At 37.3% G+C, this 19,525-nt stretch overlaps 1 protein-coding gene across 1 annotated transcript; it reads right to left on the bottom strand.

Moving 5' to 3' along the window:
• Window positions 1-4,479: 4,479 nt before the first annotated feature.
• LOC116300403 (HEAT repeat-containing protein 3) lies at window positions 4,480-12,997 on the bottom strand. Its single transcript, XM_031709275.2, has 15 exons — window positions 12,780-12,997; window positions 11,989-12,161; window positions 11,513-11,600; window positions 11,320-11,423; window positions 10,666-10,775; window positions 9,975-10,261; window positions 9,422-9,497; window positions 8,561-8,664; window positions 8,233-8,298; window positions 7,780-7,862; window positions 7,314-7,450; window positions 6,999-7,096; window positions 6,588-6,731; window positions 5,980-6,156; window positions 4,480-5,543 (listed from the first exon to the last, which is right to left on the bottom strand). The coding sequence occupies exons 1-15, from the start codon at window positions 12,912-12,914 to the stop codon at window positions 5,442-5,444; spliced, it is 1,884 nt and encodes a 627-aa protein (XP_031565135.1). The 5' UTR covers window positions 12,915-12,997; the 3' UTR covers window positions 4,480-5,441.
• Window positions 12,998-19,525: the final 6,528 nt, after the last annotated feature.

Raw genomic sequence — 19,525 nt, 5'->3', positions numbered from 1 at the left:
CTTTCTGACTTTCTGACTTTTGGCCTTGATGGCAAGTTTGTAGAATTCTCTATCTCTTATATATACCTAATATTTTATTTACATAAACATAAGTATGGTTGTCGAGTAATTTGAAATGAATTAAAAAACCCAGTTGTCTGCCATGGGAGACTTGAAGATCATGATAAAGAATTTTAATCTAAAGCGCTTATAGGTTGATGTGTAATTAGTCATTAGACTATGGTCGCGAGGCGCAGAAAAACGTGCACGTGATCGCGGTGAACGAAACGGGCGCAATTATAGGGACTTTCCAACGAAAGTATAGTTAAACATCAAAATTACTTAGAAACATTAGCCGTAACAGCTTGATATAGTATTTCATGTGCAATTTCAGAGTGTCATTCAACTTATTTACTTCAAAGCAAGTTTGAACCTACTTTTAGGCAAAAATCTTCCAGCTTTTGTGCAAAAAATAGGTGGACGACAAAACCGACAGAAATTCAAACTCGATCAGTTACTGCGTATTTTCTATAGCAAAATAATTTAATATTTCTGTCAAACATTTATATTCAGCTTGACGCTAAACTTAATTTTAAATAGTACTGCATTTGATTAAGCGAAAAAAAATTTAATTAAGTATCGAACGTTATAATTTCAAGCTTAGCATATTTTTCCCCTTTTTTCCCCGAGCGCATATATTAAGTAAATTGCTAGGAGTGTACTTAGTAAGACTCAATGTCTATTGGAGAATTAAAAATGGAAGATCTGATGAATTGAAGTTCGTTTTCGTCGAATTAGAATAAATACTATTTATTTTCTTTCTGCATTTCTGACAGCTGTAGGTTTGTGATGCGTACTAGTTGGCAGCGGAAGCGCTTTAGCCACTTGGATTCCAACCATCATTATCAGCTTGCGTTTCAAGAGACGAGAACTGCATTAAACAGCCCATTTAGTGCGTTTTCGCCCGAATTGACACCACATTCAGCTTGTCTCGTTTGTCAGTTCGATTCAGTTTTACTTCGGATACTAATGATAGGTAGTGAATGGTCCATAGACCGATGACTCTTCTAATATTGACTTTTTAAACCGTTTTCAAAATTCACTCCTTCAATCAGTCCCAGTTTTGAAGACCCATAATTAATTATTGTTTTAAAACGCAAAGAAAAACCCTAGTAAGTAAGTTTGTAGTCACACTGATATTTCGGAGGTTAGTCCTAAATCGGAGAAAAAATAAAAAAGGTTTTTAAAATAAATTTTGCTGACTTTGCCGCAAACCTGATTCATAAATAGCACGCACTAAAAACGGTGTTGCTACTCAACGCCATTAAGTGTATGAGTGTTCATACTTCCTAGACGCTAGATGCAGATATGAAGACTGAATTTGTTGTTCCCCGCGAGCCAAAAAACTCCATCCACGACTCAATGACCATTTTTCTCCTTCTCCATTCCTCTTGGATCTTAAGATGACACTTTGCGCACGTGATTTCACTCCTTTGATCTTCAGCCAAATGTCCCAGCGCATTTTGAAACTTTTCGGAATCTTTTCCATTCTCAGAGTCGTGGATAATTGTCTTTGAATTTTCCTCGAAACATTGACAAAACTGTTTTATTCGTGGCTTCACCGTTGCACAAACATCAGCGCGACGTCGAATTGCAGAATCCTCTTCCGAGTCTCTGGAATTTTTGTACATGTCTCCTAACTGCTTTCTTCTCGTACTAAACGAATTATTATTTATTGCAGAAGCCTCCATTTCTTCTTTATTCATTTCGCATTCGATTTCCGTACTTTTCTCAGGCTTTGCTGAGTTTGTTTTTAACTGCTCGAAGCTACTCACTTCCTCAAAAGGGAGCGGCGCACGAAAATCCAAAGTTGTCTTAGAGTCGCGCGATTTGGACTCATCTTGTAGACTTGTTGACCGCTTAAACTTTGGTTTCAGTCGAAGTTTTTCAGTCCTAACATCGTCAGTCGTACTGAAGTACCTTGAATAACAGTTCATCGTTATGTTTTCCGCAGGTCTGAGAAACTGCCGTTATCCCGGTCGACTCCTTTTCACTTATGCGTTTTAATGTTTTTATGTGAATTTACTGGTTCCCCTAGCTCTTCCGGTTTCAAAGCTGCGGGGAACACCGATCCCAGACTGTCTTTTTACTGTCTATTTCTTATTACAGCTTATTCTTCCCAGAGAATAAATCGAAGTTGGACGTCTGGTTCCTTATTTGATTATAAAAGAATATCTTTGGGAACTGACTTAAAAGGCGCATTCAGATTTCATTGCGCATCGCACAAACATGGACAGAATCGTTTTCTTACCTCTTACTTTGCCCTGTGATTTTTCTTCTTCTCTGAAAACAAAATGGTTTTTAATTATTCATAAAAAGAGTTCGTGGAGGCAATTTCATAGAATTGTTTAATTATTCTGTTTGGGAAACTCGAAAACAGTGGGAGGGGATGACTTCCGATGAAAAAAATTCAATTGTCTCTTGGATGGCCTGACTTTCAGCGTTGATAAACTGACTTGATTGATTTGGTTATAAAGCAGGTACGCCACACTCCCGTTATCCGCCGTGCCAATCAGTTAAATGCATTACAAATAACACATGAAAATTACATCGAAACTCACCAAAAAAATCCTCAAAATATCACCTTATGAGAGCATCATAAAAATAGAATATTTTCATAAAGCAGTTTTCTTGCATTTCGGCTATTTCAGTTTGGCTAATTAAAAATACGGTTTTTCCACACATCAGGATATCAGAGCTTCGAGGCACATCAACTGGTTTCCGTTCTTCTACGTCATAAGATTACTTCATGACGCAATCACGATATATCTGTGTTGTATTTTGCGCACTTGATCATTTCATCATAAAAAATGAGCGTTATGAGTATTAAAGTTATTATCATTATTATTATTAATATTATTATTATATATTATCATGGCAAGTTTTATTTGTCTGTATATATCATTATTATATATATATATTATCATTATATATATTATATAATTATTATTATATATATCATATTATTATTATTATCATATATCTATTATGGCAAGTTTTATTTGTCTGTATATATCATTATTATCATATATATTATTATTATATATATTATATTATTATCATTATTATATATTATTATTATTATTATTATTATTATTATTATTATTATTATTTACATGCAAGAGCGCATCAAAATTGCCGACTGATTCGTGTTCACCTTTACTGGAATTCTCAGTGATGATCCGCAGTGTCTATCGCTCTATAAATCATACTTTCTCGTTTCTTTGCAGTTTTTTTCCTTCATTGCTCTTAATTTTTTTTCTTTCAACTTTCCTATTTTATTCCTCTTAGTTCTTTCTTCTACACCCTGGGATCCAGAGGTTCTATTTTGCTACTTGTAACGAGCAAGCGACTTCCCAGCAAAGCAGCAAACAACGGAGCGAGAATAAATAACCTTTGGACCCCAGGGTATTTTTTCCTATAACCCGAATCGAAATCTTGCGACTAATTTCAAAAACTATTGTTCTGAACTGAATAGCCTCATGTTCTCGTGGAAAAATAAAAGTGATGCTTTTTTTTGTAATGACATATGTGAATTTAATAAATTTAATATTTATCTTGATATAGTATATTCTGAGAGATTTTCAAGGTGATTGAGTGTATAAGCGCCAAGGTATTGTTAGAGGCTTAATGTTAATGTTAATGTTAATGTTAATGTTAATGGCTTTCTTCCATTCCTAAGAGGATAATAAAATCAAGACTTATGGTCAATCTACCTTCATATAAACAACCTATTAAATCAAATATTTAAGAAAATCTTAAATACTTGTCGTGTGGATTCTCTTTTGACTCACAGGAAGACCACGTACACAAACCGCGCTTTCTGAATGCCAATTCTCATCAAATGGGAAAACAATTGATGTTTGAACTCCCTATGCCTTCCTGTCGTCTCCCCCTCCCAGCGCCCTTGTTAGCTCTACCCTTTGACACGTAAATGCATAGTTCAGGAACCCATTGAAATGCGCTTACAAAGGATTCCATGCATGAGAAATATACCATTTGTCCATCCTTTCCAGTTAAACCGGTTTGTGCTGGTTTCAGTTCTGTGACGTCGCCAGCAACGTTTCATGGAACAGCACAGTTTCGACACAAGATATATTCTTTTCCCTCGCATGGAATTCGCGTCGAGGGTACGCGAAGGTTAGAACACTTAGTTGAAGACCATATTTACCACTCTTTTCATTAGTACGCGCTGATCGAGACAACAGTCGCAAAAGGGAAATAGGGCAATACATTGCCGCCAATCAGAGAAAGTCAAGGTACCGACCAATTCATTTGATTTACGGATGTGTATTTCCCAATTTCCCTGTCGCGACTAATGTTTCGATCAGCGCGTAGCAATAAAAAGAGTGCTAAATTTAACCAGCCAATTACAAGGGTTGGTAAAATAAAGCAACTGACCCCCCCCCCCCCCCCCCCCCCCCCATAAGCTAAAGCTCGTTTTAGCAGGACTTCCTCTTTTTTTTTTCAGCGTATAGTAATGAAAGGAAATGTTCTAGCCTTTGATGGACGATTAGCGTTAAGCTGAAAGGCAATACTGAATGTCTTATATCGCTTTTCATGTTTCTGCCATTGAAAAACCTCCAGACACGTCGTCACATTTTCTTGTATTTTGGCTCTCATCCATCAAACGTATATTAGAGGCTTTGCACCATCACGTGATGGCAGCCATGACAGAAAGCACAGCAATAGAGTCTTTTCCCACTGGGAGACTGAATTCTTTCTCATGTAAATCAGACTAGACCAGATTCCATTGTTCCTGCCTCCTGTCATGGCTGCCATCACGTGATGGTGTAAAGCCTCTATTCGGATCGGTAAAATGTCGATTGACAGGGAAAAAAATGCTGAAGCTATCGTGACTGCAGAAACACCAAAACAGCTCTAAGTTAAAAATAACACTAACTGGACAATAAAGAGTTTTGTCTGATTAAGAATTTCCCAATTTTCTTTCATTCTCTGCTGTTTCTTCCTCATTTGACTTGGTAAATTACGGCTCATCAGCAATGTCTTGCTATGACGGTTATCGTGGCACAGTTTGCTAGTTGGTTATTAGCTGCACGAGAGTGTTAGGACAAAAAGTATAGAAACCTGTGCTATTATCTCCTGGACTTTCCTTCTTTACCAATATAATATGTGCTTCCATAGCTTTATCCGCGATGCATTTTCCCTCATCTGATATATGTGTCAATGTGGTTACCACAAAAATAATCCATGATTGGCATTTATCGAAAAATAGTTGGAGAAGCGAAGTTCCAAAGATCATATACTAAATTCTCCCACCAATGCTCCAATATCAGAGAATATTTGAGGAGAATCTGTAGTTTGATCAGGCTGACTCGATGTTCCACTTATAAACAGTACTTACTATATGTAGTACTGAGTATAGCTAGCTGTCTCTCGTCTCAATGGCCCTTGGCTTTGTACTTAAGAAAACGAGACAAGTTTGTTCGTGCAGCATCTACAACTGGGTAATGGTCGCCCAGTGTTCTGCGCTCACTTTTAATCTACGAAAAAGGGAAAAATCTTCATCAATGGATCTTATTCGTTTGAGTGTAATGTTATCCCATGTCAAACCACGTGTCATTCTCTTGAGAATAAGATTTGTTTGAGCTGTATCTATATTCATGTCTTGTTATGCGCCACTATTTAGCAAAGAAATAATACTTTACAGAATGAAATCCTACCATTCATGCATGTAATTTTTCGATCTGCCTTTCTCCCTCCTTCAATCAATCATTCCCCCATCAATCCAACCAACCATCTATTCTTTCATCCTAGTACATTCATTCACCAATTCATTTATTTACTCATCTTCAATGCCCCAATGACACACATTTATCAAACCACAACTCTCCCTTCCTTCCCCTCCCATAATGCCCTCCCACAGGCGTGGTCTAGTTTAGCAAACAGGTCAATTATTTCTTGAAATAATACACCTACCCTGATCTTTAACACAGGCACAAGCTGTTGCAAAGTTGTTAAAAGTCCAATGGAACATAAAACAGAATTAACACGAGGTCCATCAGCAAATGTGTCAAATATGGCATCCAGAGCCTCACAGATAATCCACAGACTGGTTTGGCTTGTGATGATATCTCGTAGCACCACACCCAATGACTAGAAAATAATTATAAGGATTATGTGTACTTGATAACCTGTCTTCATCATTAAATATATAATACAATGAATACTTTATTGATATTTTCAAACAAGATTAACAAATAAAGGTTTTTGATAGTGCAGACGCACTTTAAAAAATAGTAAAAATTATAATAAATAAAACAATGTTTCTCAGGGTGTTACAGTCAAACTACGAAAAGCATGAACACCTAAAATATTATTATTATTATTATTGTTATTATTATTATTATTATTATTAAATATGTCTGAAATGTTAAACATCGTGTTCTGAACAATGGCATATGTGAGAATGAATCAATTCCTCTGTCAGATGTGATTGGTCAGAACACAATGTTTAACATATTTTAGGTGTTCACGGTTTTCTTAGTTCAACTGTATCTACGTATCAACCAATGACTTTCACTTACCTGAAGCACATCAACTGTGTCATCTCTAGTGGCGGCCATCTTGCCGATATAACCCAGTATACTGAGCAGCTTAACCTTGACAGCATCACAAGGTGTATTGACAGCAGTCTGGCACAATACAGTTACATGTTCTGCAGTGATGCACTGAAATAACAAGTCAGGAGCTTCAGAAATTATAACTAGTGCACATGAATTGCTGGGTTTTAATCAGCTGATAAAGGTCTTTGAACTTCATTATATACTCTAGATGGCGGTCTAACACTGACAACCATGTGCTGTCAACCAGAAAGATTTATATTGAGGAATTGCCATTCAGCTAAAAGACATTCACGCAAGACACAAAATGACATCAAATCTGACTGGCCGTCATTTTCAGCCCTAAAACAGAGCAGGACATAAGTTGTTTCATACCTGAGGGGCATTCAGTGCTGACAATTTCTCCAGAACAGATCTCATCACACCAGTTGCTGCCTCTACAAAATCTTCCTCATTTGTGAGAAACTTGTGGCCTACAATGATTGAACACACACAATCAATTGTCTCACTAAAGACAAGAAGACAAAAGTTTATTTAATGAGAGAACAGAGCAAAGAGGAGGGGAGGATAGAGATTTTGTTGGCTCTCTCCTATGCTTTGAGGGGTTTTCTCTGGTTTTCTTATTCCTGGGGGCCTTCACAATGATAGCTGCACATTCCCTCCCTGCCAACTATTATTGCCGACACTTACATTCATTTCCATATGTTAAGGAGAAGAGAGTATTCCACAGTTGACCCAGCGCATCAGCCCCGCCCATTAATTCAACATCCATGGAAGCAGTGATGTTGTTCAAACAAATGAGGGCTCTGATCTGGACAACACTCAGGCTGAAATGATAATTTTAAGATATCTGATAATGGTACAATACAACAATCAATTGCAAAATCCTTGTCAAGTTTCAAAACATAGTAACAAAGAAGCCGAGACTGAAATGGTACATGAAAAGTATGTTAATTAATCAGATTTATCTAATGATCATTCAACTGGAATGTTTATTTATAAATTGTTGCATATTTCATATCAACTGTGTAACTGCAAATGAATATACTTCAAAGAGTATGTGTCAAAATTTCAATGGTTTTTTCTTGCAAATTAATGTGCCCTGAGATCGAAAAGCAAGAAAATGCAATTTAAAGGGATGAAGAGTATTTAGTACCTTTTCACAGCTTTCTTTCCTTCAGGATGTTGATCTAAGGCTTCATAAACTCTCACATCTCCAAATATTGCCTTGTCCAAGACCTGCATCAAATAGCAACATCAACACATTCAAACTATCTTTTTGAAATAACATGTGAACAAATTATTCTCTTCACTATATGGAGTGGTTGGAGTGGGAAACATACGGTACTGAATTACAGCACATATGCTGAAATGGCTTCTTATTGTCTTCCAGGAAATCATCCAATCATTACCCATACTGTACAGTTAAAGTATGGCTATAAATTTGCCATATCATTTCCCATTCATAAGAAAACTGCTCTAATAGAGTGCACACCATATGCAATATATCTTTGAGAAAGTTACACTTACAAAAGTGTACGAATTAGTGCAAATTTGTGTAATTTCTTACAAAGTTTTCTATGGATATATGTTTACTATGCATACAAACCTTTTTAGGAACTTGTTGGGTTACAATAGCATTAACCATCTCTGCTGACAAATTATTTGCATTTTGCTGGGGAGAAAAAAATGTTTACAGGATACTAAAGTGAATGAAGTCTGTCATGATCCATATGCATTTTTACTTGTTTCATATGATTACATATATATATAGCTATATAGCTTATGGATAAAGCTAAGCTTGAATGAGAAAGAGAAGACTATTGTAACAATTAATGTACCTTCTGAAATATACCAAGTAAAATGGCTTAATTGGTTATTATTTTTTTTGCCAAGTCATGAATTACAGTAATTACAGTTTGATGTTTCTTACTAACCATAATATCATCTGCTAGATAATGATCTTCATCAGAGTCTGCTGCTTCATCAGATGTATCACTTCTCATGTCAGAAACATCTTCCCAATCATCATCACCGCTTTCTGTAAATAATGTAATATTTAAAATAGTTAATGCACTCTAAGGGATAAGGTATAAACAATAGTCCCTTACACAGTTCCCTACGCCATCTTGAAATGTAGTTGTGCCTTTGCATCGCAGTGAGACGAGAGGTGAGCTTGCAATGATACTCTAGAGACTCTTTTCTGACACAGTTGGACAGTTATTTCCATGCCTCTATCATTGCAAACTCTCTGTTCATCTTGCTTCAATTCAAAGGCATGGCTACCTTTCATGAAATTGTAAAGGGCACAATTATTGTCATCTTACATGACCCAATCAAGAGGAGAGGGGTGGGGTTAACCGGCACCCGCCACTTCTGGAAGTGAAACCCTGGATTTTGTCCTCAAATATCTCCAAAACTAAAAGTCAAATTACAGTAATGAATGTACTGTCTATTTGCTGCATGCTAAAAAGTGTATTTGTGCATAGAAATAGTCACTATATTTCAACAGTTTTTGAGGGTGTAGGGGGTATTTATTGATACCCATTAACTATATAAAAAAGGCCTCTATTTTGGTCCCTATTCTGTGTTTTCTAGTTTTTCTCATCCATAAAAATCAATCAAACGCTTGATTGTCTAGAGAATATTGAATTTAGCAATGGCATGTGTGTGAGTGCATTTGATTTAGGTGCGATGTTTGGGGAGGGGTGGTTAAGCCTTTGTGGAATTATTTCCTGTTTAGATTATATAGATTATAATTCTTAGAGTGGAAAAAAGAGACACTCATGTGGCCTTACCATCAGCACAGCATACATTGGACAATATTTCCAGCCCAAGCTGCTGTGCATTCAGAAGCATCTGAACCTCCTCAGCCTATACAACAAACATCAAACAAGCTGGACATTAAAATACTGTAAAATCACAGTTATATGCCCCCTGGTGCATACATGTAAGCCCCCCTCGTTATCCCATGTTTATGACTTTGATGAGACAAAATCTTGCCAAATCTTCAAATTTTATTAAGACCTGATACAACTTCTGGGCTGATCTAAGTTAGCTAACTCACAGATCAAACCCTGAAACAGCTTCCAAGCTTAAGGTGTTTTCCCCCTGCTTGGATAGAATATTTAAGATTTGGTTTGTGTCTCTTCAAGAATATTTTTCTCAAAAAAAAATTCCAAGCTACAGGCAGAAAAAACGAATTTTCGAAGAAACACGAATCAAATCTTTTTAACCTCATCACATCTAATCAACATCATGGTCGGGGCATGGCTAATTCAAAGGTAGGAAAACCAGAGAACCCACAGAAAGCCCTTGAATCAAGAGAGAGAGACACCAACAAAACCTAACCTTCTCAAGCTCAGGAAGCATTTTCCCAAGCATCTCAAGACAGTCAATCTCCAGAACTTGAGAAAGAACCTTCACCACAGCTTGAACAAGTTCACTGAAACTACACATGGGAATAGCATAGCGAACATTGTAGAGTATTCCTGCACTCAGGACCTTCAGCAACATGACTTCACTTGTGGATGGCTCTGTTACTAAAGCTTTTTCAATGGTCTTCATTAGGTGACTTGAGCCACAAAGGGCCTGAGCAGCAGATGGGTTGTCTTCTGTTACAGTATGCAGACACTGTGCTAATGAAGGATACAAATCATTGTACTAAATCAAACATTTCTAAGTAGCCTAAAGAACTGCAGTCTCAATTTATTGACCCCTGAAAAAACCTCTTGGTTGAACTAAATCAGCACAGCATTTAATTATTCTTAGATCAAATTGAAATTTAGCATGTTACTGTAGATATTGTGAATGGAAAAGTAAACATGCTAGCTAAATTCCTATTAAGTTTGGGGTTTTTATCAAGGATCGGAGATTGACGAATGCTCTGGTAAGTGAGTGATCTTCTGTTGTTTCAAAACTTATTAAAAACCCTGCCAGAACTCTGGCTAGTTCACAAATTGTTCCAGCTGTCATTTCAAGACTTAATGAAATCCCTGCCAGATGGTCAGCCAAGAGGTTGTTTCAAGGTTTGATGGCTTACCTGCTGGCATAGCCAGTGACATTGGATAGATATCTGTCTTGAGGCACTGAACAAGATGAGGTAACAAGCCTTTCATGTTGAAGATCTCAACAGCTGTCTCACTACTCTCGCTAAAATGCCAAAGAGGACCCAACAGGTTAGAATCTGCTGAATAGTCCTTTTTAGATGAAACATAATTTTTATCATTTTAGAACACAATAAGTCATTCTTCAGAGTATCATTTCTTTGCTTACTGTACATGAGAAAACATATGAATATGAGAAGACATATGAATATGAGAAAACATATGAATATGAGAAGACATATGAATATGAGAAGACATGTGAATATGAGAAGACATGTGAATATGAGACCAGTACATCAGCAGGGCCAATATAATGGTCTGTCACTGGACAGAGTCCAGCCAGAAGTGGAACAGTTCTTTTATACTGTAACCGGTAACATGGAGCCAGAAATGAGTTTTGACTAATTTGGCTGGTCATATTCATGATTGGTGTTTGACCAGCCATTAGTTTTAGCCCTGAACTAATTAAAACAAAAAATCTTATTTCCAAGCGAATGATATGAGAATGACGTGGTTTGAATGGGAAAACATTATGCTCAAGCTAAAGATGTTTATTAAAAATCATTGCTTCAGTTAATTTTCACACTTACCAGACATTCCAAAGAAGATTTATAGCTTGAACAACAAGACTTATTGTCTGTTTTTTGTAATCAGAACCAGGACTGTTGCTTACACTTTGCAAACTTTCTAAAGACTAAAGTATTAAAAAATATCCATGCTCAGTACCGGTAATTGCATTTGCTTTGAAAACAATGCCATTTATAACACATGCAAAATGGTTACCTGTTGTATAAATGTTGTTAATGGAGTCATTACATCTTGTTCTACCATTTTAGCACATACATCTGCTCCTCCACTAAGGCTCAGATTTCTGATTAAAAAATTAAAGGTGTTTTGATATCAATAATCCTTATTTTAATTCTTGAAATAAACCACTGTGAACCTTGACTAAAGATATATCCAAATATCAAGAAATCTTCCTCACAATTAAAGTATAGACCTTAATTCGTTATGGTACAAATTTACCCATCACCCATGTCATTCCCTTGAATCTTTGAGTTATTGTATCCATATTTATCTGTCTTCTCATGTTCTACCATTTAGAAAAGAAATATTTTTGAGAACACATGGTATAAAGGGAATGACATGTGGTCTGTAATGGGAAAACATTGCACCCCAGTGAATTACAGTGTAGATCTATTGAAAAGCACCAGAATTAATGAATATATTTTCGAGTTTACAGGACAAGTATTCCTCACCTCAATGCTCCAGCAGCTGCCTCCTGTATACTTCTGTTATCATCAATCAATAAAGGACCAAGGCGCCTGACTACATCCTGACGAATTAGCACAGGTACAGCACCAGGTTCAAATACAAGATTAGCAAGACCCGCACAGGCACATTCTTTTTCCTCTGCTGCTGGGCTGGCAAGCTAATCAAAGTAAAAGAATGAATGCTGGTTTTGATGATGCTCAGGGCTTAAAATAATGGCCAGTAAGTTGCCAGTCATGAGGACCAGTCAAATTAATTTTACCTTAATTTTTTTTCTGGCTTAAACTTACTGGTCAAAATGACTGGCAAGGCAAAGATTTGACTGGACACGTTCCAATTCTGGGTGGACATCATTTTAAGCTGTGATGCTGTTTATAGGTAGATCTAGAGAGTGTGATAGGTGCCAGGGGGGGTGGGCACTTGAGGATAGTTTTGATAGGGATATGTTAACGAGATACCCAAACCGTGACCATATCCATTAACAAGAAAATATTGAAATCATGTGCCTTAAGATTTTTTATAGTAAAATTACATGTATATGAGAAAACTCTAGGAGATTAATAACATGCAGTGTAGTCCCCTCCCCCTCCCCCCTCCCCCTCCCCCCCCCGAAATCACCATCCATCCCCTGGATCTTACTGTAATTAAACCCAGTTCACGGAGGATGTCACTAACATAATTTGTTTATCCTTATCACCATTTTCCCTATGATAAACCTTTGTGTCAAACATGATAAATATTCGAGTATTTAAAAGAAAAATAAGAAAATAAGGAATACCTTTTGAAGCAAAGGCAAAGTTTTCCCTGAAAAATTACCGCCATTTTCCATCGATTCCTCACTTTGATTTTCACATTTTTCTCCCATTGGTTGTAGTCTGTGCTTCCCACGTTTCTTAGCCTTTGTTTTGCCCATGTTTGGGGTCAGATCAAGGGTTTCTAAGACTGTTTTTTCACGACAATCACAAACTATTCCATTTCTTCTACCTTATTTCGAAACAACACATGTGGGAAGGATGGGGTAAGTTCGCTGATACGAGCCTGCAAAATAAACCACAGGTATCCCAAAATCCCAACAACATGATCTTTGATCCCATCCTGCATGCTGTCGTTTTCACCCCTACGACCCCTCTCCCGCTTAAAACGTCGTTTCATTCAAATTTCTTCTCGAGGGCGAAGGGAACAGGCGACAGGCAACGCCGTTCTTCTAGATTTACTATTTTTACAATCCTTTCTTTCTTTCTTTCTTTCTTTCTTTCTTTTCTCTTCTCTTTTCTCTTCGTTTCTTTGCATTTGGTTTTCGATCTTTTTTATTTCAGTTTCTTGGTTCGAATTGAATTTCTTTCACGCATTTCTCTCTTTGTTCTCTTAGTTTTTTCTGGGATACGAAGCCATTCATCAAAGTATAAATCAATCAATGAAATCATGGCCGTAGGCAAAGTACCGGAAAGTAGATTGCAAAGGCAGGTCAAGGTGGCTTTCATTCGATTGGAGCGCTTCTATAGATATTTGGCTAAAAGTTTTATAATATCGCATGCGACGTGATATTATTAGCTTGGAAATTAGTTTAAAAAAAGCATTGAGTAAAATATGACAACCCCAAATCTTAAAGTGCTACGTGTCAAAATTGAACCCTATACTTTTTAAATAGTCATAATTGAGGTAACCCGTTTGCCCTTAAGTTATTTCTTAATGTCTTATCTTCTTCCATCCAGTTGTACTTGTGTACTTTATCATCATAATTATATCTCTCCACGCTGCCCCCATACCTATAGAATGATCTGGGTCTAGGCGACGTGACCCGCGTTATCAGAAATATTTAGTTTTCCCCAAAGTTATGATGAAGTTAATTAGGACAAAATTTAGAGAGACATATAGAAAAATTTAAGGATGAGCAGTCGCTGAAATTCTAGAAGCTTGTATGGCTTATGGAAAGTGAATTTTACTTTCGATGTTGACCGAGGAAATAGCGCGCGTTATAATTATCAGCTGAAATATAGGGTCTCATTTGCTGAATAACCAAAACCTTAATGGTGACCAAGTGCTATATCCTTCGATCAAACATGATTAAACTTCCCTAACAAAATTAATGCGAAATTAAATCATTAGATCACACTAAATGGGAGAAACGTTCGAGAACGGAGTGGGCGGTGGATCGTGCTAGTTGTGGTGAACAAAATAGAGCCACAGTTCCAAAGTTGTAGAAATGCTTTGCATTATGGGCCTTTTTTGAGGGATGTTTCATCAGTCAGTTGTCATTTATGCATCAAGAAACGAAATGAATTTGAAAGTTCAATTCAAGTCTATCATTTTTCTTTCACTTTTCACTATCGCAAAGCGAAAAATACGCCATATGAGTAATAAGACAGTTCCATGATGCAACGCGTTACCGAACATAGAGCAAGGGCAACGTTCTTTAGAAAACACTCCCTAACAAATGGAGGACGGCCGAGGGTCTTTTAGCCCCCTCCCCCCATAAATACACCCCTATGTAGTAGTATCGTTACGTTGTGTTTATTAAATTCATACGTTGTTTTAGACTTACTACAGTCTCTGAATATGAGAGGTAAATTCAAATACACATCTTTGTCCTCCTGTAGCGAAAAAAGTTCCCCATAAGATTATATTTAATCAGAAACTCATGAGAGATTGAATCGACCCCATTTTGTTAGGGTAGTTCGAACCGCCGACATTTTTTCAAACATAACATCTTCCTGCTAGATTTTTCATATTTAAAATTTATTATTTTTTAATGTTTGCTCGGTTTATTTCCTTCAATATCTTTTGTTTTGGTATCCCTGTTTTTTGTTTGTTTGTTTATTTTTTATTTTCTTGATTAATATTCTTACGTCGCAAAAAGTGTTCACCGCTGTTATTGCAATCATAATCCCTTTTTTCGACAAACAATCAAAAATAGAAGCATAATCCATGTTCCATCAATCCACAACTTCAATTCCTTCGCGAGAGCCTCTTAAAAATCTTAAACACGTTTCAGCAAGGCAGGAATCCTTGAAATGACATTAAAATCTCCAACACAAACCTAGCCTCATTGGTCAGTCCTAAATATATGACAATTACATAATGTCATTTGATATCAACTCAAATTCAGATTCAGATTTTTTTATTGGCGAACACCAGTGAGATAACCGCAAAAGGTACATTCTTTATGTCATCGTAAGAGTAGACACGGAACGAGGGCCACTAAGTTTGTTAGCCTCTAGCTATTAAGTGCTACCCTCGTGAAAAAAGGACGGTTTTTTTCTTTTTTCTTTTTCTTTTTTCTTTTTAAGGGTAGGGGCACATGTATGATTAAATAGCGATATAATAGCCCCGGACACGTGAGGCAAACCAAATATTATTTTGATTATCTGATATGAAGAGCATTCAAGAAGAATGAGCTCTCTACAAAAGATTTAATCGTTTCTTCTGGAAATTCTAGACGTGAGCTACACGTAATAAGTATATAATCCAGGGAGGGATTAGCTATTCCTGTAATAAATGCTTCACGGCGGCGAGATTATCAGAGTCCATGTACAAAACATATTAGTGACTTATATTCAGTTAAGCGCCCTTAAAGGGTGCGCTCTGCTATATCAATGATATATTGGGATCGAAGTGGGGCTGAGTAATATTGTTTGGTAGTATACTATGGAAATTTTTTGTTATAATCGTCATTTCCTTTCCGTTTAGTATATGGCTCCAAGAATAAACTCTGATCTTGAATTGGAGCCGAGTAAATAAGCTGGTTCAAAAACGCAGCCTGTGAACCTTCAAAAAGTTTCACATTCTACTGATATCCCCCCCCCCCCCCCCCCCCCCAACCCACCCACCCTCCATGTCTGGGTAGTCTAAGCTCAGCCCCCTAGCCCCTTATCTCATGATGCACACACGCACACACACACAATATATATATATACTTTCCTTATCCAAAGCCCCCTCAAAAAAATCCTATTTAATTGCTTTATCGATATCTGTACTATAATGCTACCGTGCGTATGATGCATGTGAAATCTGCTTGGACGTGCACGTCTTTCTTTCGCTGATAAAATATATCACATATTTGACCAAGCTATTTTTGATTGATATTTTTAGCAAAAAAAGTAAAATGCATTAGATATGAATCGGTACAAGCTGTTGAATATTCGAAAATTAGGTTTTGTTCACTCATACGCCCCTCCCCTCTCAGTGTGCAATCGCTCGTCCAGCCCAACCCTCCCTATCCCTTTCCGTACTTTCAAGTATTGGGGTGTTTTGGTTTTCCCTTAAGTACAAAATAAATTAATACGTTTGAACACATCAATATTGCCCGAGGCGATGTTGATTTCTCTTGTCGTAATTTACCCTATGACGTAAGGGGTAGCACTTAAAATCCCTATAAAAGATCTTTCGCCTCAACATCAATATTGTGTTCATTGTTCTACGACACTTGAAGCTTTCAGTTGGCGCTCGCTCGCTCATGATCAAGGCCTTCAGTCAGTTGGGTCGAGTCTATGAATCGAAGAAGTAATTGATTTCTTTACCAGTTTCTTTGAGTGTTTTGGCTGTTCGACCTAATTAGAACGAAAGAGTTACAGTCTTAGTCCCATTTCGTTAAGAAACCTAGCTGCAATTAGTCATCGATCATCGAGTTCATGTTGCCAGATTTTCAAATCCTGAGTGACGGGGCGCCGAAGCCCAATGCCTTTTATTCGCGGCATTTAAGCTTAAATGATGTGCGAGCCCAAAAGGAGGACACCAACTCCAATCTCAGCCAGCAGCGTCGAACAAGTTCACAGCCGTTATGCAATAGGAAGAACACCGCAATCGGCGAAAAGGGGATACAAGCTTTAGACAACTTCGAAGATTTGAAAAACAGCCGGAAAAAGGCCACCAAAAAGCCAGCGCAGAATCAGCACAAAGAGAACGAAAATGCAGATTTACCACATGAGTCAAACTCCAAAGAGAAATCAAGCCTTAAGGCTTGCAGGGCTTCCGACATTGATTTAAAAAACACGGAGAATTCGGACAATATGGATGAAATAGATAATACGAGGGATGTTTATGAAACTGCGGACGTTGCTGAAATAAAGTGGTGCCAGTGTTCAAAACAAAACGCTAAATTTAGCAGTCAGTCGGCTCGAAGAAAAAGTCAAAGAGCAAAAACCCTTAAGAGGAGTAGGATGAGCGCTTTGGTGGAAGAAGTGCCCGCAGAAACGAAATGCGAGAAATGTTTTCTGGAAATACGCGACGAAAGCAGGAGAAAAGAGAGGATTATTGAGTTATGGATGCAGTTTTTTGGTTGAAATCGAAAACAATATTTCAATTTTCTTAAAGCCTTCTGATTAAGCCGCTTGAACGAAAACGGATGTTTGGAAAAACTGAAAAGTGTGCACAAAATCCACGAGAAAGAAGCTGAAAATAGACGATAAAGTAGTATAACATGTCAGGTATTTTTCTAATGAGAGTAATGTTTATTAAACTAGCGTCGGACCAGTGGCTTAGCGAGGAGGGAGAGAGAGAAAGGGAGAGGGGGAGGGGGGGTACCTTTTGGTGTTTTAATTGCTTTTTTAAAATCTCATGTTTTATTCTGGTTGTCCCCGAATTTCTGGGACCTCGCTCGCTACGCCCCTGCGTTGTACCAAAAAGAACATTTGTAATCGCGTTATAGAATATGTCTCAAATAAAAGCAGTACGATCGAATAGATAAGCGTTCAATGTAAAGGGAGGCCTTAAGGATATGCGCTGAATAGATAAGCGCTCAATGTATAGGGAAGCCTTAAGAATATGCATTGAGTAGATAAGCGTTCAAGGTATAGGGAGGCCTCAAGAAATATATGCACTGAATAAAGCATTTTCTAATTGATCCAGCTGATAGTGAGTTTTACAATCAAAATCGAGAAAAACTGCAGGGACACTGCCTCCTAAACCAAAACAACCAAAGATAGCGAATCAACTAAATAAAGAATAAATCAAACAGAGACGGTTTGTCTGTCTTAGGAGAAACTTTCGTCAAGGGTTTGAAAAACAACACATATGTGGTCTAATATATATACAAGATCCATGTATTTATAAAGAGATTCCAACTAAAGAAAAAAATAAAAATAAACAAGCCTGAAAAGGAATTAATCTTTTTAATTTGACAGGGGGCAGTGAAAAGTAATTACGGATGTAACGGATTTTCATTGATGTCAACTGCGAAACGCACGAAACTCCCCGGCCCTTGCGCACCGATGATTTAATGTTGCCGGTCTGCACACACGGTCGTTAGCTTGTCTCATGTTTGACTGTATGCTTGAAAAGCTAAACTTTTATTTATAAGAAATAAATAAAAAATAAAATTTCAGAGTTTTATTCAAAGAATCTTCCTGTTTATTGCTTTCTTTTTCTCTTTCCACTATCTAGTTTTCCCTTTCTTTTTCATAAATTTCCCTTTCATAATTCTTCCTTTCTTCCCTCCCTCCCTTCATTCCTTCCTTTCTTTATTAATGTATCCATTGATCCATTACCCAACTATCAATCCATGATTCTTTTCTTCCCTTCTCTCTTTTTCCATTCGTTTCCCATTTCCATTTGTTTTTACTTTTCGTTTATGTTTCATCCACACACACACACACGCACACACGCGCACCCGCGCGCGCACACACACACACCCATACACTCCACCCTTTTTCTCTTTCAGTTTCCCTTGGTGTCTTTTGATAGGGTATTTCAGCAGACTTTCAGGTCGCACCACAGGCTGTCCTGTGACTTGAAAGACAGTGATATTTTTACAAATTTTACAAATATCTTATTTTAGCTTTAAAAGCTTAATAAATGTTTACAAACCTTTATGTATCTACTGGGAGTTGATATCGAAGCTATTTATATCGTAATTTTGCTTTTTTTATATAATCATCACTGTCACTACCACTGTCTTTTAATCCACACGATAATAGCCTGGTCAGCCTGTTGGTAGCACATTGACTTCTACTACACACTCCACAGTCAGAGACAATTAAATTGAGATAATTTATGTATTTACAGTTCAATCCAGGCAGCCCGAATATAGAATTTATCAATCAAAAGGTTTTCATTTCGATCAGTTTCTCTCTGATGCAACTGTCAATATTTATCGCCTGGGGAGGGGGGTGGGGGAGAGGGGTCCATTCGGTGGTTGCTGCTACTTAAGGGACCAGCCATTATTTAAGTCAGAGGAGGGATGGGGGAGGGTGCAGGAGAAATGTTTTTGATGCAAAAATTTTCCAGACCCAATCTAATAGCATTCATGTTTTTCGGTTACCCCCCTTCAATCGTTTAAAAAATCCTCCCAATCCTCCTTTTGACCTTCAATATAAAGAGAATTCTCCCCATAAGTTATCTTTTAAGATAAAAAACTCATATGACCCTTTCTTCCTTCTCCCCACCCAGGAAACGAATAATGACCAGTCCCTAAATTTAGATTTGCTTTACTGATATCTTAATATAGATACATAATGACGTAATGTCCGTTTGCTCTAGATGACGCCAATCCGTGGGCCTGGGATCTAAGATGACGTCATATCTGTGATT

This window comes from Actinia tenebrosa, unplaced genomic scaffold (assembly GCF_029948245.1).
Source record: "Actinia tenebrosa isolate PJP-AT-01 unplaced genomic scaffold, QUT_ActTen_1.0 PGA_scaffold2__45_contigs__length_23673736, whole genome shotgun sequence".
NCBI lineage: Eukaryota > Metazoa > Cnidaria > Anthozoa > Actiniaria > Actiniidae > Actinia > Actinia tenebrosa.
This window is presented reverse-complemented; position numbering and strand designations above follow the sequence as displayed.

Excerpts from the sequence above, each read along its gene's own strand:
- LOC116300403 (XM_031709275.2), bottom strand. The coding sequence starts at position 12,914 with ATGGGCAAAACAAAGGCTAAGAAACGTGGGAAGCACAGACTACAACCA. Across the intron at positions 9,498-9,974 it reads TGCTTCCTGAGCTTGAGAAG|GCTGAGGAGGTTCAGATGCT; the intron begins GTTAGGTTTTGT and ends TTTGTTGTATAG. Across the intron at positions 6,732-6,998 it reads CAGCACTGAATGCCCCTCAG|TGCATCACTGCAGAACATGT; the intron begins GTATGAAACAAC and ends TTGTTATTTCAG.